Here is a 25,158-nt window from a genome sequence, read left to right on the forward strand (position 1 = left end):
ATGTATCAAAAATTAAAAAATATAAAAATATATATATATATTTTTAAAAAATCGCTCCGGGATTCGCTCCCAAACCGGGAGCTTCTGAAAATGGTCGCTCCCGCTCCCGTTTTCGCTCCCGCTCCCGCTCCCAAGTAACATTGCACTGAAGTGATCATAAGCTTCTGCTGCACTATTCTGATAATGTTCTCTACTTCGATTTCACCCTTGGTGAATTTGAAGAGGGATGAGGAATCCATTGATCCTTTTGCCCTTTGCCAACTGTCTTCGGTGATTGCTCTGTCACTCTTGCTTGGGCATTGTCTTCACCTCAGCTCTGGTACCATGTTAAGTTTAGGAATGTTCTATGCTTAGAGCAATTTAATTCAATTTTCACAGCTAGCTCAATACCTTTTCCAGATTAGCAATCACATCAGCATTAAAGTAAACTGCAGATAGAACATAAACATAAATCGTAGAAGACAAGCCAAGACAAAAGGACACAAGATGTGGCACTAGCCAGGGACAAACCCCAATGTGGAGAACCCTTGATCAATTCTTCTAATATGTTCTTCAATAGTTCAGCAGAGAGATAGAGAGAGACATAGTACATTTACAACAGAAGTCAACACTTAGACTTTTTAGATAAGAGAATAGACCATCTTTACATGAGATCAGTTGAAGACATGCTGCTTCAACTAATCCTCCAAAGTGACTCCTTCACCTATCATTGTGTTGCATCTTGTCATCATGCTGCACCCATCACCACATTGCTGGACCTCATGACCATGTTGTACACATCATCATGTTGCACCTTATGTTGCCACTGTTGTCCCATGTACCATATTGCACATTGCTGCACCACGTACTCGCTGTCCCATCTATTATTTCATGTATTGTTGTCCATGTATTGCATCATGTACATGTTGTACTGCTGTCTCATTTACTTGCTCCATCAAGCTTCATTGTTGCTCCATGCTTGCAGCTTGTCCATGCTTTACCATGTTGCTGTTGTCCATGCTTCACCAAGCTTCATCGCTGCTCCATGCATCACCATGCTAGCAACTTGTCCATGCTTTACCATGTTGTTGTTGTCCATGCTTCACCAAGCTTCATTGCTGTCCCATTTAGACATGTTGTACCTCGCTGCCATGTACTAGCTGTCCCAATCAATGTTTTTAAAACCGGAACCGGTGACCGGACCGGTCCACCTAATGAACCGGTTTACCAACCGGAACCGGTCTAACCGGGACTGGTTTGGTCTAAACGAACCGGTTTTAAAAAATATATTAAATAATTAATTTTTAATGAAACAAAACTATTTTTAAGATGTAAAACCATGATTCCAAGCCAATAGAGACAAAATATGCAAAGTTTGCTCATTTATATACCATGTAAAGGTGAATATATCAAAATGGCACCGAGTGCAATACATATCATTGACAAAATAGCAAAATACATTAGAAATGAGGCTCTAAATGGCCTATAAAGTCCAAAAACAATGTTGCAAGCTATGAGGCCATTAGCCTACTACAAGTCTACAGTGTACACATGATCAATCATCAAGTTCATCACCACTACTAGACACAGGATCATCATCAGGAGCTACATAGACATCATCTGGTTCAGAGTCTGAGGATGCCACAGCCTGATCTACAACCTCAGTATCAATGCCACCAATGACAATAGAAGTGGACCTAATGGAAGCACGAATTTGTCGACCTGCATGACTAGTGCCTTCCATTGGTTCTTTGCCTTTCCTTAATGCCGCTATTGATCCTGGTTCTGATGCCACCACAAACTCTGCTTCATCCCCCGCTAAAGCCATGTATCAAAATCAGCGTCAAACACAGGTTCTTCAGTCTCCTCCACCCATTCTAATGTTGGATCAATATCGTCCAACACAATGGGGGGATCTAGATCGGGAGTTTTGCTTATCATTTGGAGCTCCGATTGCATTTATTGTTTACCCCCAAACCATGAAATCATAAAAACCATTAAGTCTGCTGAATTTTGAGTGAAATCTAAAATTCTAGTTTCTCCATATGAAATCCAATGAGGTCGAAACCACTCTCAAACATCCTGAGTCATTTCATGGTAATGTTAAAAATTTAAGTAAAAGGATGAAAATGAATGGTAATTTTCATTTTCATCCTTTTACTTTAAGAATTTAACATTACCATTTATTGCCAACATTGTTAGGGTTGAAACACCCTTAGTTTCCCCCCAAAAACCCTAAAACACAGTCAGAAATATGCTTTTTTAACTTTACGGTGGGCGTGCCTAAAACCGGCCAGTTTAGGACAAAACCGGCCGGTTCCGTCATAAACCGGCCGGTTTTCACCGGTTAGGGCAAAAAAATGGAGAAATGGGCATTCAGACCGGGTTTTTTGGCCGGTTTAGACCGGCTGGCTTGCTAACCGGCCGGTTAGACCGGTAACCGGTTTTTAAAAACGGTTTTTAAAACATTGGTCCCAATCACCTCAAGGCACCCTACAGATCTCGGATCTGCTACATCAAGGATTTGCTGTCCAATGATAGGCATCCAAATCTGCTGTAGGGTATGAGGCTCCTCCTCCATGTATCCTACAGCCAACCTGTACCAACCAGCAACATAAAGCAGCCCCAAACAATAAGGAAGAACCTCTGTCCTACTGCGCTTTGTCCTGGGCATATGCGGCCTAGAGAGAGGGCCTCAACTAGCCTTTCGGCCCTCACAAAAGGTCCTCCCACACAGCTGTAGCAACAGCCCTATTCAGTGGCCCTGTGACAGAGATAACCCACACATAAATACTCCAACTTACCTCTGATTTGCTGCGGCCTGATCTGACTAAGAAGACATACCTATGCTGCCCATAAATCTGCCCTTAAGCACCTTCCTAGCTGCTTAGAGCTGCAGCCTTCTTCCACAGAGAATCTGCTTTTAGATCTGCGGCTAGGGCACATTTAACCCTACCTTAGATCTGTTGCTAGGGCATACTTAAGGCCTCCTTATGATAGCGGATTGGGGCAGCGTATAAGGGCTCCTTTGGACAGCGTATGAGGGCAGGTTAGGGCTGCGAATGAGAGGCTCCTTACTGCTGTTACAGTATCCCTTTTGCTGCATCTAAGGGCTGTCTAAAACCCTTCCAGGACAGCGTATATATTAGAGCATAATAGGACTGCGTTAGGGTCTGCTGTTAGGCCTCCTTCACCATGATAGATCTCCCTTCCTTCCTGTGTCTAGGGCTTCTTCATTAGGGCAGCGTTATCCTTTAGGATCTCCCCTCTCACCAAAACCAAGAGACAAGTAAAGAGGAAGAGATCCCAAGTGAGTGTATCCAAATGACTTTCAAGGCACCTCTATTTATACTAAAACGTTGAGCACTTGTGGGGTTTATTTGGTTGCTGGCCAACCTTGACGAATTGTCCCATAACACAAATAAATTCATATCTCCATGAGAGGAATCTAAGAAAAATATCAGCTGTCATTAATAAGATGACCCACATGGAGTTTGGCCCTAGTTGCCAATTTTAACAATATAGGAGTAGCAACGAATCCTTGCCATAAAGGAGTAACTCGCATGCCAAGAGAGAGAGTAACATATGACAACGCATGCCTCAATTGAGGAATCTCACATGCCTTGAGCTCATGCCCATTTAGGAAATGTAACTCATGTCATTAAGTAAGTACATGTGTCTTTGTAACTTATGCTTTTAAGAGAGAGTGTAACATATGCATTAAAGCGTACGTAAGAGTAATCTTCCATGACATGCTTCAAGGAGAGTGTAAGAGCATTAATGAGAGTGTAAGAGGAATGTGCCATGCCAATAATGCGAGTGTAAGAGAACATTATTGAAAGCCATGATTGAGTGACTTGAAATTCCTTTTAATAATAATATCATTAAGGGGATAATAATAATATTGATGATAAATATTAAGTCGAGATTGAACTATTAGGATTGATTAATGATAATAAGTCATTTTTAATTAACAACACTTGATTACTAATTAATGCAAGGTGATTTACTATCTTGAGATTTTCTAATTTTAGAATTTTTATTTTTAGGAAATATTTTTAGACTTTCTATTTTTAGAAATTCATTCCCGAGGTGTCAATTTTCAACGGAATTGACAGCTATGATGATTGTGACTTGACAGCAATAATGACAGTAATGATGTTGATGATGACATTGATAATTGTGACTTGGCAGCTATGATAACAGTGATGAGTACTAGCAACAGCAGTGGCAGCTGGTAGTTGTGGAACAGTGAAGTGCAGAGGTTGCAGTAGTGCGGTGCAGAAAGAGTGGCAGCAGTAGAAGCAGTGGCAGCATCAGCAGAAGTGGTGGATGGCAGCAGTGGTGGTAGTAACAGTAGTGGTGGACAGCAGTGGCAGTGAGGTGCAGCAGCAGAGGTTGCAGCTTGATGAGGAGCAGCTTGTTGTAGTTGGGCCATTATCCCTGGTACGGGAGCCCAAACCATTCAGGGAGCATTTGCTTCCTTCCAGCTTGCTAGTAAAACCCTTGGGGAGTCTTGTACTTCCTTCCAGATTTATCTGGTAAATTTGTATGTACATCATACATAACACAGCATTTGGTTGAGACGAAATTTCTGTGTATTGTTCATTGATGTGATGATGATTCATATGTTTGTTTTAATGCTCTAAATGTTTAAGAAACTAACCAATTGTGAAAATTTAAGGAAATACCGATTCACCCGCCCCCCTCCCCCTCTCAGTGTTTCCAACACAGATGTCCCAAGGAGTCTGCCAAGTTCAAGCCATGGAATGAACTTGAATTTCATAATGAATCCCAATAGAGGTGATCATTTTGATCATCGATAAGTAGTAGGTGCCATTTTGTTATATTCACCCTTACATGGTATATACATGAGAAAACTTTGCATATATGATCTCAGATGTTTGGGTTTACATTGATGTACTTGAATATCTGTTTTATTATTAAAATTTTCAATTTATTTTTGTGTATTTTTGAGTAAACTAATTCATATATGGAGTCATCAGCCAATTCTGATCAAAGTCTAGTTTGATCCTTGCCAATTCCAAGTCCGATTTTGACTTTCAAAACACTGCTCAAGATCCCTATTGCTCCACATTTAAATAGGAAGTTGGGGTCTCATGACTCTAAGAAAAGGCAAAGGAAGAGATGTTGTGCTCTTTGAAAGGCAAGGAAGTTGTTCAAATACAATTTTCAATGGGTTGGTTGGTGCTCCATCAAGTTCTAGCAGTCAAAACAAGACTTCATATAAAGTAAATTTCTCCAATCCATTTTGCATTGATATTGAAGAGAAAATTTAGTGGGCCATGTCATGTCGAGGTGTTTGATTGTGATGACCCGCTAGGCATAATTACAAGCAGAAAGTAACTACTTATTCACATCCCACTAGTACGTTGATATCCCCTCCCACATGCACTTGTATGATCAGGGATTGTTGTGAGAGTTATGGCATACGATACAATTGGCTTCTCTTTCCTTGGGAGAAGAACGTGCACAATTTTTCAATGAGACAATTCACACCTACAATTGGGAGAAATGAAAGCATTCAAAAATGACCTAACAATTCAGGTCAAATGCAGAGTTGATATGTTTCAAAAGGATGTAAACTCCTTTTCTTTCTAGATTTAACAGAAAGAGGATCTTCAAGTAACTCTTGTGTCTAATTGTTGTGACTTTGATGCATATTTGAAATATTAAAAGTTGAAAAAAAACATGAAAAGAAGAGTGAGAAAAACAGTGATTTGCCATTACCTCCCCGGCTGTAAACTCAGCAGCCCAAGAATGCATGTCCCCTGCATGCTGATCCTGATATTCATCAGCCCATGCATTGGCCGAGGATGAACCAGCAGGTTTAACCTGGTTATCATCAACGATCAACTCTCCACGACTCATTTTAGATACAAACTGGAGGAACTTTGAATTCTGTTCAAACAATCCAAAAGAAATCACTTAAATACTGTCAAATATAATTAGCAATTTCTGCCAAAAATAAGACAGAATGATAAGAGGGAGAAAGTAACGAACTCGCACACTTGGTCTAAATCTCAAACAAAACTATGACAGAATGTAGACCCGTTCCTCTCAAATAATAAAATCAAACATTTCAAACAACACTAAAAGTAGTCAATGCTAGAACGTGAGTATATTGCTTATACACAATAAATTCCATAAAATTTGTAACTTCGTGATGACCTAGAAACAAAGCCTTACTACACACACCACATAGGAATAAGGTTCATCTATATCAAACTATTCAGATGACTCTATAGGCTGACAAATGACCACATATAAAAAGGACTTCATGGTAAGTTGGCAAACTGAAGAACTCTATTTACAAAGTAGCCCACCATTTGACTTGGAGAAAGCAAAATAAAAGCTTACTTTAAGAATACTGTATCTGTTTTCAGGAAGAGAGAAAGAGTGAAAATGCCTTTGGATCAGGTAATAAATTGTGAAGCACAAAAAGTAAAGATATATACATTTTGACAAAAAAGCATTTTCCATCAATACTGATTAAAGCCAAGCCATGCTCATACAATGCAAAATATGAACAGATGTCCATGTTGACCCCTTGGGGGTAACTACTTCTTCAGCCGTCTTCTCATAGGGTGCAGTGTTGTAACAAGCATGCTCTCATGCTCATTTGATCCAGATTCGGACTTGTTCTTCCATGTTCTCCTTTAGATATATGATAATCTCACTTCACATCAATTCTCCTTGAATATTTCAGATGCCTTAGCCATGGTATATCCGCTCCTATCTCTTACACCTTAGATGCTACAGACACATACAAATCATATGCTATGGTTTCATGCACATGGTGCTATGTTCTCCTGGTTTAACTTGTTCGTTTCAGTTGTTGTGCTATGGTTTCAGGTGTAGTTTCTGGCTTAGACATGGTGTGATGGTTTCTTCCCTGGTTGTGAAGGTTGTAAACTTCAGGTGTGATCTAAAAACACTCATTACAATAACAATTTGATTATTTTGCCTCGCCATACCATGGGGGACATAAGTTTCCTTTATGTAAGTGTCATCATCACCAATGTTATCAGAACCAAACCACAACCAATTCAACCAGCCAGTCATCCAGCCATTTTCAGGCCCTAACTAGTCTGACCAGTGTCACATAACTGGAAAAGACGATTTGGTACCAAAACTGGCCTTTCTTCACTGAATTGACTGATTCCGTACAATGCAACTAAGGACCCTAGGAACGCAATTAAAAAAAAAAAACAATAATTTATGAGTAGGGCACCCTAATATTCAACCCTAGGGCACTACTAATGCAATGGAACTAATGGTAATGTTAAATTCCTCGAGTAAAATGATGAAAACGAAAGATAAAGGAGAATGTCACTTCTACTTTAAGAATTTAACATTACAATTAATTGCATAGCATTAGTAGGACCCTAGGGTTGAATATTAGGCTGCCCCACACATAACTTGTGTGACATGGCTCTCGTCACTCAATTAGCTCAATAAATTCGAGTTAAAGGGCTTGGAGTTCAGTTAAGCATGTGTGATTGCTAAATTTTAGTAATCCAATTCAGTTATATTCAGTTGAATTCAGTTAAACTAGTTCTAACAATTGGAGGAACTAGTGGAAGGTCAATTGTGCAGTGGGACAACAGTCTAACTCAGTGATCATCCAATTAACTAATCAATCAGCCTAAAATAACTAGTGCATGCAAAGAATTCGAGTTCCCAGCTGTGGTGGAGATTCCAAGGCAGTGTAACAAGTAGTTGTAAACTAGTTTGAGTGTACAGTTGTTGCATGCAATCAAATGATCAAACCTTGGGAATTGCGCAATCAATTGGAGGAAAAATCCTAAAAAATAGGGGCTAATTCTCTAGGAATTGCGCAAGGAAATAGGGGCTCAAGCAGATGCAGAAATTCACTAATTTTCGGTCAGAGCTTCTCATTGAGCAGAGAGAAAGGTTATTCACTTGCAGGTTGAGCTCAGTCTGAGCTAGCAATTGTAATACATCTTTATTCATCTTATTAATGCAAAGAGGTTTGAGAGGTTTTTCCCAGTTGGGTTGCCTTAGAAAAAAATTGTGCATGTGTGTTATTTCTTATTGCATGTCTAAGATTTTTGTTCTAAATTGTGAATTGAATTCCGCAGATCAATAGAGTAGAATTATGTCTCTTGGTTTAGATTAAAATTTCTTGAGCAATTGCAATTCTATCACCAAATTTCGAAGTTGTTCCTCAAGAGGTTCAAATTTGCAGCTTCAGTGTAGTAGAATTTCCTCAGAGTTGGGAGAATGGCCTTCAATGGACATAGATTAGAGTATGCCTTGGAAGGCAGCTCGAATTGCATTGCCTGGAAGGATCGCATGGAGGTAGTGGTTGATGACAATGTGTTGTTGGATTATGTCAAGACAGACATTCCAAAACCAGGATCAATTGATGCTTACAACCTAGCTCAATGGAAGCAAGATGTAGCCAAGGCAAGGAGAATAATCTTGGAGGGAGTCTGAGAACAAATTGTCTCAAATCTCCATGGGAAAGAAACTCCTTTCGCAATGTGGAAGGCACTGATAGAACTTCGAAACATCAAGATGCAGAAGAATGATACTATTCTGCAATATCTAAGCAGATTTACCCAAGTTCGTGATGAGCTTGGAGGGGTTGGTGTGAATGTTGCAAAACATGACCTGGTGAGCCTAGCTCTTCTAGGCCTTCCCAAAAGCTAGCATAGCTACCAGGACTCGATGAATGGGAAGGAGAAATTACCGAATTAAGAACGCTTGTGGTCCAATTTGGTAAAATAAGAGATTAGGCGGAATACTAGAGATGGAACTTCATCCAAGGGAGAGGATGAAGAAAATTTTGCATTGGTTGGAAAGGGAAAGAAGGGCAAAGGGAAGAAATCTCAAACCAAACCAGAATCCAACCAAGGGAGCAAGAAGAAAGACTTGTCCAAAATAAAATGCTTCAATTGTCATGAATTCGAGCACTATGTTAGAAAGTGTCCACACAAAAAGTCTAGCAAGAAGAACTCAGGAGGAGCAGCAGTTGAGGCATTGGCTTCATAGTTCGAGCTAGACTTCACCCTTATCGCATGCATGGCTAGCACTGTGATGGGGAGTGTGTGGTACTTGGACTCTGGTGCCTCATTCCACATGACAGGGTGTAGAGATTTTTTTAGTGACCTGGAGGAGAAAGATCTCTAGATGCATATTGAGTTTGGGAACGATGGAAGGTACAGTGCTACTGAGATTGGTATAGTAAACTTTCAAAGGGAGTCGGGATCTCCTCATCGCCTCAAAGATGTCATGTTTGTTCCAGGCCTAAAGAAGAATCTCATCTCTGTAGCAGTTTTGGAAGACTATGGTTATGATATGATCTTCAGCAAAGGGAAAGCATTCCTGAGACACATAGCCACTGGACAGGTGAAGCAGATTAGGGTTCGGGTGAAGAACCTATACAAGTTGGATGTAGAAGATTGTGTTGCATTAAGTGCTTCACAGGTTGGATGTAGAAGATTGTGTTGCATTAAGCAGTAAGACAGAGAAAGTGCAAAGGCGTGATGTCGATGAACTTTGGCACAAGAGATTGGGTCATTTGCATCATGATGCCCTGAAAAATTATGCAGCAAATAACCATTGGCCTCCCTAAAGGAGCACTTGAGCAGCAGGATGTCTGCAAAGGTTGTACCTTGGGGAAGTATGTGAAATCCACATTCCATGAGCGAGACAGCAAAGCACATGCAATCTTGGAAAGAGTCCACTCTAATGTTTGTGGACCCTTCTCGACAGCCTCCACTGCCAGACACAAATATTTTGTTATTTTTATTGATGATTTCTCAAGGAAGTGTTGGATCTTCTTCATGCAGAAGAAGGATGAGACATTCTCAAAGTTTGTAGAATTCAAGGCACTAGTTGAGAAAGAGATCGGTAAGAAGGTGAAGGCTCTCAGGAGCGACAATGGAGGTGAGTATGTTTCGAATGACTTCAAGGAGTTTTGTATGAAAGAAGGCATTCGAAGAGAGATGACAGCACCCCACAACCCACAATAGAATGGGGTAGCTGAGAGAAAGAACTAGAGCATTGTTGGAGTTGTGAGAGTTATGCTACATGACCAAGGCCTACCACTGCATTTGTCAGCAAAGGCATGTAACACAACAGTCTACTTACAAAACCGGAGTCCTCATCCAATTCTTGGTATCATTACACCAGAGGAGGCTTTATCAGGGAGAAAGTCAGATGTGTCTCACTTCAGGATTTTTGGAGCCTCTGTTTACTGCCATGTCTCCAAAGATTCGAGGAAGAAGCTTGAGCTGACAACAAAGTTGGGAGTTTTGTCGGTTACACCGAAACTCCACACAATTACTAGGTGTAATTGCCTGCCCTTAGAATGATAGTTGTGCAAAGGGATATAAATTTTGATGAGGAGAAAGCGATGTGGTGCTCTCTTAAGCGGGAGCTTCAAATCCCACCAGAAGGGGAGCTTTAGCTCCAAAGGAGGAGCCTCGGGAAGTTGTGGAGTAGCCACAAATAGACGAGCAGATAGCAGAGACATCCACTCAAGCAGAACCATCAAAGAAGGGCGAAAAAGAACTAGGGAAGCTGATAGATTAGTGCAGGATGCGAGGGAGAATGTGGGCGCTCCTTCAAATTTGCACAGGCAAAGCATGTCCACTGAGAGGTACACTCTCTGCATGGCTCTAATGACTGATCTTGTAGAGACTAAGCCATCCTCTTTAAAGAAAGCAGTTGAGCAACCAGTTTGGGTTGATGCAATGGTGGAAGAATATGAATCCATCATGAAGAACAGTGTTTGGGAAGTGGTCACAAGACCGGCAGACAAATCAGTTGTAGGTTTGAGATGGATCTTCAAGGTTAAGCATGCAGCAGACGGGAGCATAGAGAAGTATAAGGCTAGATTTGTGGGCAAAGGATTCTTAGTGTTGAGGGAATTGACTATGAGGAAAACTTTGCTCTTGTAGCAAGGTATTCATCCTTTAAATCAATTCTTGCACTGGATGCGCAGATGAGGTGGAAGATCCACTAGATGGATGTAAAAACAGTGTTTCTCAACGGTGTTGTTGAGGAGGAGGTGTACATCGAGCAACCAGAAGGTTTTGAGACATTTGATTAGGAGTCTCATGTGTGCAAACTCAAGCGAGAGTTGTGCGGTCTCAAACAGGCACCCAATCAAATGACATCTACCTGCAAGGAAGGCAACTAGCTCAATAGAGCATCCAACGTCAAAGCTTGGAAGAAGAGGATTGATTTATTCCTTAAAGAAAATGAAGTCATGTAATTTGTTGAAGGCAATGTTCCTATACCAGATAAAAACAATGCTCAAGAAGTGGTCAAATAGAATAAGGGAGAAATTAGAGCTCAAAGGATTCTAGAAAATCAGGGTTTCAACCCACAGAGAATTTACAAAGAAAAATACAGTGACTGGAACCTACAACTTGGCCCCATTGGAATAATTCGGCCCAAGGAAAATCGGCCAACTAGAAATCAACCTCTGAAGAAATTCAACCTGAAGAAAATCGCCCCACCTCTCACCAAAAAATTGGCCTCTGCACCTAGCTCTCCCTCAGCGTTTGCACACTCACAACTCGACCTTGGCAAATCAGCCTCCCCAACAACTATGCCTCCTTCTCACTTCAACAATTTGGCCTCTCCAATTATCAACTAATCAACATCCTAGAAACACCCTGAAATTATCCCTCTATTCTACTTCCTTCTCCTCAAGCGAATTGAGCCTCACGCTCTAGAGAATTTGTTCTCTCCTTTTTGAGAAAATCGCCTTCCCAAAAATGTTGTAGTTGCCTCTCTCTTGCGTTCTTGTATCTTCACCTCTTCGCTAGGTTTCTTTTATAATCATTAAGCCCAAATCCCTAACCCTAATCTTCATTCTAGAAGATCTTGGAGATTAATGCCTGAGAATATTTTTAAGTTACTTAAATAATTAAATTATTTATCCTTAGAGAATGACTTAATAGTTCACAATAATTAACTAACTTTAATTATTGTATTTTTCCTAAGTTAGACTTAGGAAAGAAGACATAAATCCCTTCACCAAGCATACACCTAAAGAGGAAATAAATCATCTTCCACAAGCTAAGACACAAAGCCTATGCAGAAGACCTTTTGAAGCTACCACAAGCTTCAACAAGATATACATTCACAATCATCAATTGTCACTTGCAAGTCCTTAAATTCAGTTCGTCTCTTGCAAAAAATATATTCTTTTTCTCTAAAATTAATAATTGATTTGTCAAATCCATTTAATGTTATTGTCCTTCTAGTTCACATTGATAATGATATTAATCTCTTTTCCTTGAATACTCCCCTTTAGTGTACATAGCCCACAACATGTAGTTGCACAACTTTTATAAAAGAATCTTCTTTCGTTCATTTTCGCAAAATGATATTCAGCCCTTTATAATTTGAATTGGGACCTAGAATTATTTTTAATCTTTTTTCCTTAAAGTTTCTTAAGTTTAAATGATAACCCTGCTTTTTGAATTTGTTAACCCACTTCCTTAATTTGGGATTTGATATATAAGGCTTGATTTTAAATTTTTAAATTAATAGTTGGACTATATTACTTTCCTTCAACCTTCTAAATAACACTTGATAACCCTTTTTCGCATAGGGCTTTTAAATATTCTTTTACTTTATAGGTCTGCTAACTCAAGTATTCTAATATGGATACAATTGCTTGAGATCTTTGGATTAGATTGAATGCATTTTCTTATAGAGTGTGATCCTTCTTTTGATACCCATGGTTAATTTAAATGTTATGGTTAGTAAGGACGCAACTCGGCCACATGCTGGTAATCCTACCTTCCACACACTATGATTTGGGTGTGATAGATGTATTAACCCCAACATGTGATTGTGGTTACAGCGGCAGCAAATCTCCTCACAGAGGCACAATTACTAGAGATTTTCAACAGACATTGACCACAATTAAAAACCCTTAAGAAATTATCGCATGAATGGTGGCCACAGTTCTCCCGTGATAATGCATAGGTGAAACAATGGCTAAAATGTCGGCTTAAATACCCCTCACGTGTTTCAAACTTTCATTCACACAGTGGAAAGATACAACTCAATGATGACCCAAACAACTGAGTATAAGAGCGTTGTCGGTGGACAAGTCCATAGCTCCAATAGAATTGATGTTTCTCATTTGTTAAAGTGTGTTGATTTTGAGGAAGCGTCGTATTCATTTCAAAATAGTCGTTTACCTAGTTAATCATTGCAACAATAATAATTTCTTACCAAATCGATGCGTACTAATTTCTAAGTCTAACTGTTAGAAACCCTTCATGTACTTTTTGATTTATTCCTACCTACTTGTCTTGTTAATTAACAAGTTATTTACCATGTAAATACTGGAAATAAATACAAGTACATGCTCAACACATTACAGATCATGAACTGAAGGAAACAAAACAAGTACACAAGTGACACCGTTGTTTTTGAACCAATGTCCCTAGAAAAACCCAATGCGGGAAAACTGGTGCAACTATCTGAGGGTTTTATTATTATGCAGTTTCTGAATAGAATCTGGATGCCAAAACCAGCTCACCCAATGGAGAATAATCTCGATAATAGTACCTCTCTACTCAGAAGCAGATATTCCGGCTGAAACCCCAGATAATCACTCTAGCAACTTCACAGCTACAATCTGCCCCACGAAACCCCAGCATCAGCGTCTAGGGACAGCGCCAGCCCTTTCTAGCCCAGTGTTTGCCCAGCATCACTCTGGCTTGGCCTGCGTCTGCCCTCTGGTCCTCTGCATCACCCACATTGGCCCTCTGAGGCACTGCGCAACTCCTGGCTGCCTCTGCATGAACCCCTGGCTAGTTCTGCGTCCCTCACTCTCGACTACAGCGTTGATCCTCCTGGTACTATCTTTGCCTCTCTGCTTCTATATTCACTGCCCCTCAGCTGCAACTCTGATCACTCTCTCAACTTCCTCAGCAAACCTAGCCCCATAAAGTCGAAATCTTGATCAACTCAATGTGTTCTCCAACTGACCCTCAAGCCTCCTTATATACTTTTTCTCATTGATAATTCAACGGCTGAGATTAAGTCCCTAATCAACGGCTAAGATTAGATCTGGCTTGATCCATGATTTTTGGACCATTCTAACACAGTTTTATATTAATACACATTAATATTTTATTTTTCCTAAGTTTAGAGTTAGGAACTCCATTAAAAATATTAATTATTTTAATATCTCCCAAACTATTTAGAATCTGCCCAAATCATTTCTGCCTATTGGAGGTCTCATGTGCTTTAGCCTCTCCACCAATTTTCGTGGCTAGAGCACATCCGATGCCTCCCCAAATCAACACTCCCTCTTAGCGAGAATTGTGCTCTAGTAATACTCCTCACTCAGCATCACCCTGATCATCCAGCATCGGTCCCTGTGTTGATGCTAGGCCTGCTACCCAACATCATTTGCACTGCTGCATCATGTATGCAGCTCCCTCTGCATCCATGTTGTTGCCCATGGCCCTACCACTGCCACTGCTACATCTGCAATGCAACCCCTCTCATCATGTTGCATCGTGCTGCCCATAACACTCCACTGCTAACCGCTGCACTGCAACTCAGTTATTAAGAAGTAAGTAACTGATCTCCCAACTCTGACATCTCTGTCAGGCTAGAAACACTCTCGATGTTTAAGCTCCCTCTGTCACTGACAAGTGCTCCCTCTCTGACCTCTGCACTGTTGCATCAACTCAGTGCATCTCGCACTACTGCTTCATGGTGTCATGGGACTCCTACACTGTAGCTCCCTTTGTCGCTCCTGTCAGGCCAGGGTAACTCCAGCAATTTAATGAGCGCAAGACAGAACTGATTGATTTATTCATTAGACAATTATTTATTTATACATATACACAACGGATCAGTTCATCTTCTAGATGACTGTCCAGCTTCACCTCATCCGTTTCGGATTAGGTGTCAACATTCCCCCCCTTAATCTGAAGGGATGTTGGTGAGTCCAAGCATCGTTCTGAATCTTTCAAGCTTTTCTCTTCCAAGCGCTTTGGTGAAGATGTCTGCAATTTGCTCGTTTGTGGAACAATGACGGAGATGGATTGTTTTGGCCTCAACATGATGTCGGATCAGATGATATTTAGTATTGATGTGCTTAGTACGATCATGGAACTTTGGGTTCTTGGCCAATTTTATTGCAGAGGTGTTATCAATCATGAGTGGAGTTGATTGTATTTGTTTTACCTGCAAATCTTCAAGAAATTTCCTGAGCCACACAATTTCTTTCGTTGCTTCAGCTGCTGCCACATATTCTGCTTCTGTTGTGGAATCTGCTGGTACTGATTGTTTGCGTGATCTCCAGGAGACAGCTCCCGATCCAAGACTCATAGCATATCCTGAAGTAGATACCCCAGTTTCTTTGTCTCCATCGAAGTCTGAATCAGAGTATCCAATTAAGTTGAAGTCGTCCACCTGTGTATACTTGATTCCAAGGTCTTGAGTTCCCTTCAAGTACCTTAGAACTCTTTTTGCAGCAGACCAATGTCCCTCACAAGGCCTTTGCATAAACCTGGAGAGGATTCCAACAGCAAATGAAATGTCTGGTCTGGTAGTAGTGAGGTAGATGAGACTTCCTATAAGCTGTCTATACTTTGTTGCATCCTCAAATTCCTTTCCTTCAGTAGATGTGAGCTTCAAGTTTTGTTCCATTGGAGTAGAAAGGGGATTGCACTCTGTCATGCCAAATCTGTATAACAAATCTCCAATGTATTTCTTTTGAGAAAGAAATATGGACTTTGGATGTTGGGTTACTTCAATGCCAAGATAGTAATGAACATAGCCCAAATCAGTCATTTCAAAAAAATTTCCTAATTCTTTCCTTATGGATGCAATATAGCTTTCATTGTTCCCTGTCATTAAAAGATCATCTACATATACCACAAGATATACAACTGTTTTGCCAACTTTCTTGACAAATAAAGTTGCATCATCAAGATCAAAATGATTGAAGTTGAGTTTCAGAAGATGCTCAGTTAGTTTTTCATACCAGGCTCGTGGTGCTTGTTTGAGGCCATACAAGGACTTCACAAGTTTGCATACTTTGTGTTCATGTCCTTTCACAGCAAATCCTTCAGGCTGGGACATAAAAACATTCTCCTTTAGATCTCCATTCAAGAATGCAGTTTTTACATCCATTTGATGGACTTTCCAACCGTTCTGAGCAGCTAGTGCAAAGAGTGTCCGGATGGTGGCCCATTTTGCTGTGGGAGCAAAAGTTTCCTCATAATCGACCCCTTCCTTCTGTGCAAAACCTTTTGCCACAAGCCTAGCTTTGTGCTTGTCAAGTGAGCCATCAGCTTTGTACTTGTTCTTGTAGACCCACTTGCAGCCAATTGGTTTGGTTCCAAATGGAGGATCAACCAGCTTCCAAGTGCCATTCTTTATGAGGGCATCATACTCCTTCTGCATCGCTTCTTTCCATTCATCATGAGAAGCAGCTTCTTTGAAGGAAGTTGGTTCAAAATCTGTAGACAAGTTCAATTCACAATCATAAGTAACATCCATATCAACAGGTGAATTAGAGTTATCTACATCACCTCCATCTTGTCGGTTTGAATTTCTGGTTCCTGTTTTTCCAATTTCATCAGGATGAACACTTTCAAGTGTCTTTGTCAGCCACTTTGGGGGACCTTTTTGAGATGGTCCAGGCTCTTCTGTTGATTGAGTTGGGTCTGAATCAAGATTGAGTCTCCCAATTCTATCAATTACATCACTTAAAGCATCATCCGTTGTTGGAGTGTCATGCAGGGGAGATTGTTCTTCTGAAGGAGATTCCACATGTTGATCTAGTATAGGAATCCCCCCTTCAAGATGTGGAATCTGATTATTAAACTCTTGGAATGATTTCGGTTTTGTGAATCTATCCAAGCGATCAAGTTGCCGCTCAACAACACTGTCAGATTTGGATGATTCAAGAAAAATGACATCTCTAGATAAAACAAACTTCTTATTTACTTCATCATAAAGGCGATATGCTTTAGATGTGTTTGAATACCCCAGGAAGATACACTTACGACTTCTAGCACCAAGTTTGTTTCTATGTACCTTTGGTATTAAAGCATAACAGGTGGAACCAAATATCCTGAGATGTTTTACTGAAGGAACATGTCCATACCACAATTCATAAGGAGTCTTGTTTCTTATAGCACTAGATGGACATCTATTCTTTATATATGCAGCACATAGAACAGCATCAGCCCAAAACATTGTCTTTACATTTTTGAAGAAAAGCATGGATCGTACCATATTCAAAATTGTTCTGTTCATTCTTTCAGCTACACCATTCTGTTGAGGATTATAAGGCACAGTTGTTTGATGTTTAATCCCATGTAGGCGAAGATAGTGTTCAAATTCATTTGATGTATATTCTTTTCCATTATCAGTGCGAATAGACCCAATATGAGATTGTGCATCATTTTCAATCCATTTATGAAAATTCTTGAATGTTTGAAAAGCATCAGATTTGTTCTTCAAAAAATAAACCCAACACATTCTGGTGTAATCATCAATAAATGTCATGATATATTTATTTCCATTTGCAGAAGGAACAGGAATTGGACCACATAAATCTGAATGAATAAGTTCAAGCTTCCTATGTGCTCTTGAATGTGAATCATGAAAAGACTGTTTGCTATGCTTTCCTAGAATGCAAGCATCACATTGTTTATGTTTTCTAGGAATTGTAGGCAAACCAGCAACACCATTTTTCTTCAACAAGCGGAGACTATCATAGTTTAAATGTCCAAATCTAGCATGCCATAATAAACTTGATGGAAGTGCACCTTCTTCATGATGAGAAATATATGAGAAATGTTGTGCATGAGCAGAGGTTCCTTGCAGTTTAAGGAGTCTTTCTTCTTCTATACCCCTCATGACAAGTGAGTGGTTAGATGCCTTTCTTACCTCAAGCTTGCCATCAAACATGTGAATGGAGTGACCTTGCTGGCGGATGTGGACCAGGGACAGCAAGTTTCTCTTTAGCTGTGGGAGATATAGAACATGATCCAGAAGAAAGTCTGGAAGACCAGGCAGTTTAAGCCTGATTGTGCCAAGCCCTGATGGCTTGATTTTTGACTGATCTGCAAAGTATACTGCTCCATCAACATTGTCAGTGAAATCTTCAAAGAAATCTCTCCTATGAGTCATATGACAGGTTGCTCCTGAATCTAGCAACCAGTCATTTTTGGAAGAAGCAAGTGAAGCATTAAACAAATCTTCATTTACTCCAATGTTACATTGTGCCTCAATATAGTGAGCGGATTCAGGTGCTTTACCTTTGTCTGTGTCATCAGTTTTACCTTTCTGCTGATTTCTTCTCTGCTCAACTTTGTCCCATGGTAGCTTGCATGTAGAAGCATCATGTGATCCATTTCGTTTGCAGCGAATGCAATGCAGATCTGCCTTTTCTGCTTGAGGATGTCTGCCCCCCTGCCTCTGAAGTATCTTCCTCTTCCTCTTCGTCCACCTCTTCCTCTTGTAGAATCTTGAGCAGGCTGCTTTTCTTTATGAGCAAGGCAAACAGTCTCTTCAGAAGATTCAGGCACTGTTTTCTTTCCAAAGGCTTTCTCTCTTTCAGCAAACTTTTTCACAAGAGTGTCAAAGGTTATATCTTTAAGATTTCCGTTTGCTTGTAAAGACTCAAGATAGTTAGAGTAGGTAGGATAGAGTGCTTTGAGAAAGGCAATAAGAGAGATATCCAGCTCAACCTTAGTGGATTTAATATCATGCACTATAGACTTTATTTCAGATGCAAGAGTAAGAGGATCATTATTTTTCAGTTCAAGAGTGAAGAGTTTAATCATGAGCTGAACAACTTCAAGTGCAGAATGTGTATCATAGAGTTCTTTCAGCTTTTGTAAAGCTTCAAAGGCAGTGGAATAGGATGAAATATGACAACTTACTTCCTCATTTACAGATGCTGCGATCAATGCAAAGGCTTTGCTGTTCTTGTTTTCCCAAATGGCGAGTTCTTTGTCTGATGTGGCCTGCACAGGGTCTTTATCTTCTTCTCCGACACACACTCCTTTCCACAGCTCAGTGTAGATAAGGGTGTGTTTTACCATCCGGGACCATTCAGAATAGTTCTCCTTGCCAGTGAGAACTATTCCGACCATAGAAATGATTGAATGCATTCTGTAAAAAAAATATCTCTGCCAAAAACACTTCTGTTGAGAGAGAAAAAAAATCCTTATATGATAGCCTTATGCATTTTATTTTTCTTCTAACATTCCATCAGCATATATATATCACTGCTCACATATATATCACTGTTCAACAAAACGAGGGCGCTCAAATATATATCACTGCTTACATATATCACTGTTCAACAAAAAAAGGGCGCTCATATATATATCACTGCTTACAAAAAAAGGGCGCTCATATATATATCACTGCTTACATATGTCACATGAAAACGCTGTCACCATACCAAGAGTCTTCAATAAAAAACCGCAGTCACCATTACACAGTCAATAAAAAAAACGCAGTCACCAACTGATGCGGAGAGGAATCAGAGTATTAAAGTAGCGTCATGTATTTTCTAAAAGCAAAAGCACTTGGCTCGAGGGAGACTCCTGTGGGCCAAAATGGACCCGTCTCCGTGGTGGCCTGTACAAATTGTGGACGAGAGAACTATAAGCCGAAACTGCATTTTTAACGACCGAATGAAGGGTGGAGTCCTAGCTCGCTTTTATGGGAGCTGCATTTATGCGTGGGTAGATCCGTTTGCGGAACCTACAAGAGCACTTGAAGCCCCCACAAGAGCACTTGCCGCAACATCAGAAGCAATACCAGCACTCCGAAACACATTAGTGGAGTAATAAACAACCGCATTTAAAAATCTCAGGTAGAAGTAAAGCTGGTACAGGACCAGCTCCCAAGGAAAATGAAACGACGTACATTACAGTCCCGAGAACAGTCTTTAAAAAAACGCAGCGATACCAATTCTATCAATTAGAACAGTCTTTAAAAAAATGCTCGGATACCAATTCTATCAATTACCACAGTCTTTACAAAAAAAACGCAGCGTTTCAAATGCACCAGGTTACCATCAGTCTTCAACGCATTCACCATCAGTCTTCATTAAACTAAGAAGGCCATCCGCATCCGTCTCTACCGATATCCGCCAACTCTACTACTCCTCTTCGGGTTCTCGTAGCCAGGTATAATCCGAGAGGTTGGGTACCTCAAGGATCCTGCCCCTCATTACCTGTAGTCTGTCTGACTACAGCTTGATGTCTCCCCACTTCCGCTCAAGTGGCGTGTGAGCACTCATGGCATAGTCATCATTTGTCTCCACTTCCTTCTCCGCCCTTGCTGGCGCTTTAAGCCTCTCCTTTGCTCTTCTTCCTCGAACACTGGCTCGCATAGTGACCCAGTTCCCCACAGTTGAAGCATTTGACCTTGGAGAGGTCCTTCTTCTTCTCTTTCTACTGCTTTCCCTCATATGCTAGGACAGCATCCACCTCCTCCTCCTTCTTGATTCTGATCCCGTTGTCGCTGCTTCCCGCCTTGCTCAACCTTCTGATCTCTTCTTGGCGAAGAGCGGCCCACATTTCCTCCCAATCAGGAAGGGTCGCCTTGCCTAGTATGCTCTAGACAAACACCTCCCAATCTTCTGAGACTGCGTTCAGGGTTGTTCTCACCATCAATTCTTGATCCGATGTGGCCCCTATGGAAGTCAGTTGATCCTGGATCTCCCTCAATTGACCGAAGAAGATGTCGATCTGTTCCCCCTTTTGCATCTAGTATGACCGCAGTTGATTTTCTAGTAACATCCTTCTCTGCACAGAAGTATGCTAGTACAATTTCTTTAGGGCCTCCCACATCTCATTTGTCGTGTCCCTTTCGGCAATATGTGGTACTACATGGTTCTCGACCCCGTCAAGAATGATGCTCTTGGCCCTCGCCATTGCCTCCTTGCACTTGTCGTTATCAGCTGGGTCAACTGAGATTGATATAGTCCTCAAGGCGAAGTGCTTGACACGATTCCTGTCTAGAACGTATAAGATTATGGCCTTCCAGACTACGAAGTTTGAGGCTTCGTCCAATCTATCCTGGTCTCTTACCTCGTTCACTGCCATCTCGCTGCTCCTCTACTTCCCTCCTGGAAGGTCTTGGTATGACTTCCTCTGAGCCTCGATTTCCCTCCTGGAAAACCTTCTGCCAATGTCGAGATGCCCCAACTCCGATCGTTAGTGCAGCTGCACCACTGATCCAAATTTTTCAGCTAGAAATCCTCAGTAGCAACTCCCTCCTCCTTGGCCTTGCCCTTTTAGGTATTGTTCTGACTACAGTACCCCACCATCTCCACTCTGCAACTTACCCATAGCCTCCTAAACCCCAACAAACTAAAGGTTAGAGCTCCTAGGCTCTGCGCAATCAGGGATTGGCTGAAGTGCTCCCCTAGCCAACTGCGTCAACCCTTCTGGTCTCTTTGTGGCTCTACGAGAGCCTTTTCTGCCCTCCTCAATCTCTGCGTTGTCCTCTTCCTGGTTCAATCTTGATGACGCAGGCACTGCATCACCCCTTCCTTGCTACTACTCTACTAGGAACAACTTCTGTCACTCGGGACAGCTGTTTTCTGCTACTCTGCTCGGTTGATGTCCTCAGTTCTCCTGTGATCTGCAACCACGCTCTGATACCATGTTGGAATTTCTAAGTCTAACTGTTAGAAACCCTTCATGTACTTTCTAATTTATTCCTACCTACTTGTCCTATTAATTAACAAGTTATTTACCATGTAAATACTGGAAATAAATACAAGTACATGCTCAACACATTACAAATCATCAACTGAAGGAAATAAAACAAGCACGCAAGTGACACCTTTGTTTTTGGACCAATGTCCCCGGAAAAACCCAATGCAGGAAAACCGGTGCAGCTATCTGAGGGTTTTATTATTATGCAGTTTCTGAATACAATCTAGATGCCAAAACCGGCTCACCAGACAGAGAATAATCTCAGCAGTAGTACCTCTCTACTCGGAAGCAGATATTCTGGCAGAAACCCTAGATATTCACTCCAACAGCTTCACAGCTCCAATCTACCCCACGAAACCCCAACCCTTTCTGGCCCAGTGTTTGCCCAGCGTCACTCTGGCTTGGCATGCGTCAGCCTCTGGAGGCACTGCGTCCACCCTCTGGCCCTCTGCGTCACCCACGCTGGCCCTCTAAGGCACTGCACAGCTCTTAGCTGCCTCTGTGTGAGCCCTGGCTGGCTCTGCGTGAACCCCTAGCTGGTTCTGCGTCCCTCACTTTCGGCTACTGCGCTGATCCTCCTGGTACTATCTCTGCCTCTTTGCTTTTGTATTCACTGCCCCTCAGCTGCAACTCTGATCACTCTCTCGACTTCCTCAACAAACCTAGCCCCAAAAAATCGAAATCTTGATCAACTCGGTGTGTTCTCCAAGTGACCCTCAAGCCTGCTTATATACTTTTCTCGTTAACAATTCAACGGCCGAGATTAAGTCCCTAATCAACGACTAAGATTAATTCTGGCTTGATCCATGACTTTTAGACCATTCTAACACAGTTTTATATTAATACATATTAATATTTTATTTTCCCTAGGTTTAGACTTAGGGACTCCATTAAAAATATTAATTATTTTAATATCTCCCAAATTTTTTAGAATTTGCCCAAACCATTTCTGGATATTGGCGATTTCATGTGCTTTAACCTCCCCACCAATTTTCGTGGCTAGAGCACATTTGATGCTACCCCAAATCAACATGTACCAGTAATGCTCCCTTAAAATTCAATAATGTATGTAGTGGATATGATTAGATGGAACCAATTATACTCCCATGTGGCAGCCATGGGTTATTATTGTCGTTGTAATGACAATATGGCAATTAACAAATTTAGGGAGTTACTCCTACAGTGTCTCTCTTTCCTATTAATGAAACCACACTTGCCGCTGCATTTGTTGGGGATTATGATTCCTTTCCCTTCTTTTCTTTCAAAGTATTTTTTTCAATTTTTATTATTATTTTTTTCAATGGGTAGCCGAATGGATTTTTCATTAATGTGCCTATTTTTAATTTTTATGTGTGTGTGTGTGTGTCTGTCTGTTTGGGGGGGAGGGGGTTCCTAAACCAAAGGCCAAATGGTCGTCAAAAACCAGATAATTTAGAGAAAATCTGAAAAAATGGACTAGGCCAAATACCAGGATTAAAAAAAACTAGCTCTTCATAAAATCATGGCCAAAGGCCAGATTAAAATTAAGTTCTAATTCCAAATGTGACAACCAAATCTAGCACCCAATAAAATATCCAAAATATTTGGAATATAAAGATATCCACCATGAGATAAATGAATAATACGTGAATGTATATGTACAAATGATATGATATGATCATACAATGTCAGATCACGTATATATACTACGTTGAAGTGCCCTTTCATATATAAATGTCCTTTCATCTGTTTCTTCATTAATTATGAATTATTATATATTATTTATATTACTTTATAAATATTTATGTTATTTGTGTTTATAACAAAATTTCAATCTCCTTTGTTGTTGATTTGACATCGCAGTTGCATCTTCATTCAAAAGAATAAAAATCAAATCCTTTGATTGTGGACTAATGTTAATTTTAGATAACAATGGTATGTTCTATGCTTAGCACAATTTACTTCAATGTTCCTTTAGCAGCCCAATAACAATTTCCAATTATTTCCAGTAGCAATCACATTAACCATTAATCACATTGACAGTAAATGCAGATAGAACATAAAACAAATGTAGAAGACAAGCCAAGACAAGAGGACACTAAATTTGGCAGATGCCAGGGAAAAACCCCAATGTGGGGAAAACCCTTTGATCAAATCTTCTTATTATTATTCAATAGTTCAGCAGAGAGAGAGAGTACAAAAGTCAAATAGACTAGCCCAATACAAAGTCAAATCAGCCCTGTCAAATTCTGCAATCAACTGCAGTCAAACTTCAGTCCTAACCAGAAAGTCAATTTTAGTCAAAACAACAGCAAAACACCTCCTTTGAAGCTCGGTCAAAGGCTGTCAAATTTAGCCTCTAGTAGTGGTCAAAGTCAACCCAAAACAGTTACAAAATCTCTGGTCAAACTTAGTCAACCTGCGGTCAAACAAGCTTGCAGTCAACGCAGGTCATAGTGCTCCAAAATACTCAATTTTTGTGCTAGTCAACACAACCTCAAGAAACCGAAATTCTACCCTCAAAACCGCAGTCAAAACAAGTCAAAATCTCCTTGGTCAACGCTGGTCTTGAAGTCTGAAATTCGACTTGTAATTTTCTGCCCAGAAAATCGTCCTCCTTGCCACACGTGTGAGAGAGAGAGGCTGCCCAAGCTGTACGAACCAATCTGATGAAGAGAGAGAGAAGAATGTGTGAGTGATGGATGTCCAAATGAGGTGTGAGGTCTCTTCTATTTATACACTTCGTTGTGGGTGAAGAGACACATCCATTGGGCTTCTTGAGCCTACATTAAGCTGAGGCTGACCTGAACAATTTGCACGTGTGGTCATAAATTCAAAATCACACTTCTGCTTGTTCGAATGAGATGATATTTATATCAATCTTGGACCTCTCGAAAAGAGGAATCCAATGCAATCATCATCTCCATCAAATGAGTTGTCCCAAAGAGGAATTTGGCCCTAGTTGCCAATTTTAACACTCCCTTTCAACTAGGAAGAATTCCACCTGCCAATCTAGCTGTCATCATCATGCCATCCTGTCATCATGTACCATCTTTGTCATCTCTGCTCTGCTTTGTTGAACCATGAAGTAATAATGAGGAAGAATTTATCGAGAGTGAGTCACAAGACCTTACCACTCTCCATTGACAAAAGTTAGTCCAAAGGTAGAACCTCAAATGATCCCAGATCAAGTTGTTGAACACCTTGCATCCTAGTTAGAGGGAGTACAGCAGTATACGATGCATCCATCCATAGTGCTAAGGTGACAAAGTCCCTAACCACTTTTCCCAACTCATTGGCCAGATGAGAGGTACTTCCCATGAGTCCCAGACTCCATGGGTAGGATGTATGCTGGGGCATTGGTTGGAGAAGGTGAACCACTCATCCTGCTCATATGCCATAGGAGAAGATGAACCACTCATCATATGCATATGTCAATCGTAGGAAAAGGTGAACC

General features: G+C 40.7%; 1 protein-coding gene across 1 annotated transcript in view; it reads right to left on the bottom strand.

Moving 5' to 3' along the window:
• Positions 1-25,158, bottom strand: part of PEX5 (peroxin 5) — a 442,866-nt gene that overhangs the window by 311,625 nt on the left and 106,083 nt on the right. The window contains exon 7 of the mRNA XM_089444941.1: positions 5,731-5,901. Coding sequence (XP_089301067.1) covers positions 5,731-5,901 — 171 coding nt within the window. The remainder of the gene's footprint in view (positions 1-5,730; positions 5,902-25,158) is intronic.

This window comes from Pinus tabuliformis, chromosome 9 (assembly GCF_031772625.1).
Source record: "Pinus tabuliformis cultivar Carrire ecotype Pingquan chromosome 9, CPIR1, whole genome shotgun sequence".
NCBI lineage: Eukaryota > Viridiplantae > Streptophyta > Pinopsida > Pinales > Pinaceae > Pinus > Pinus tabuliformis.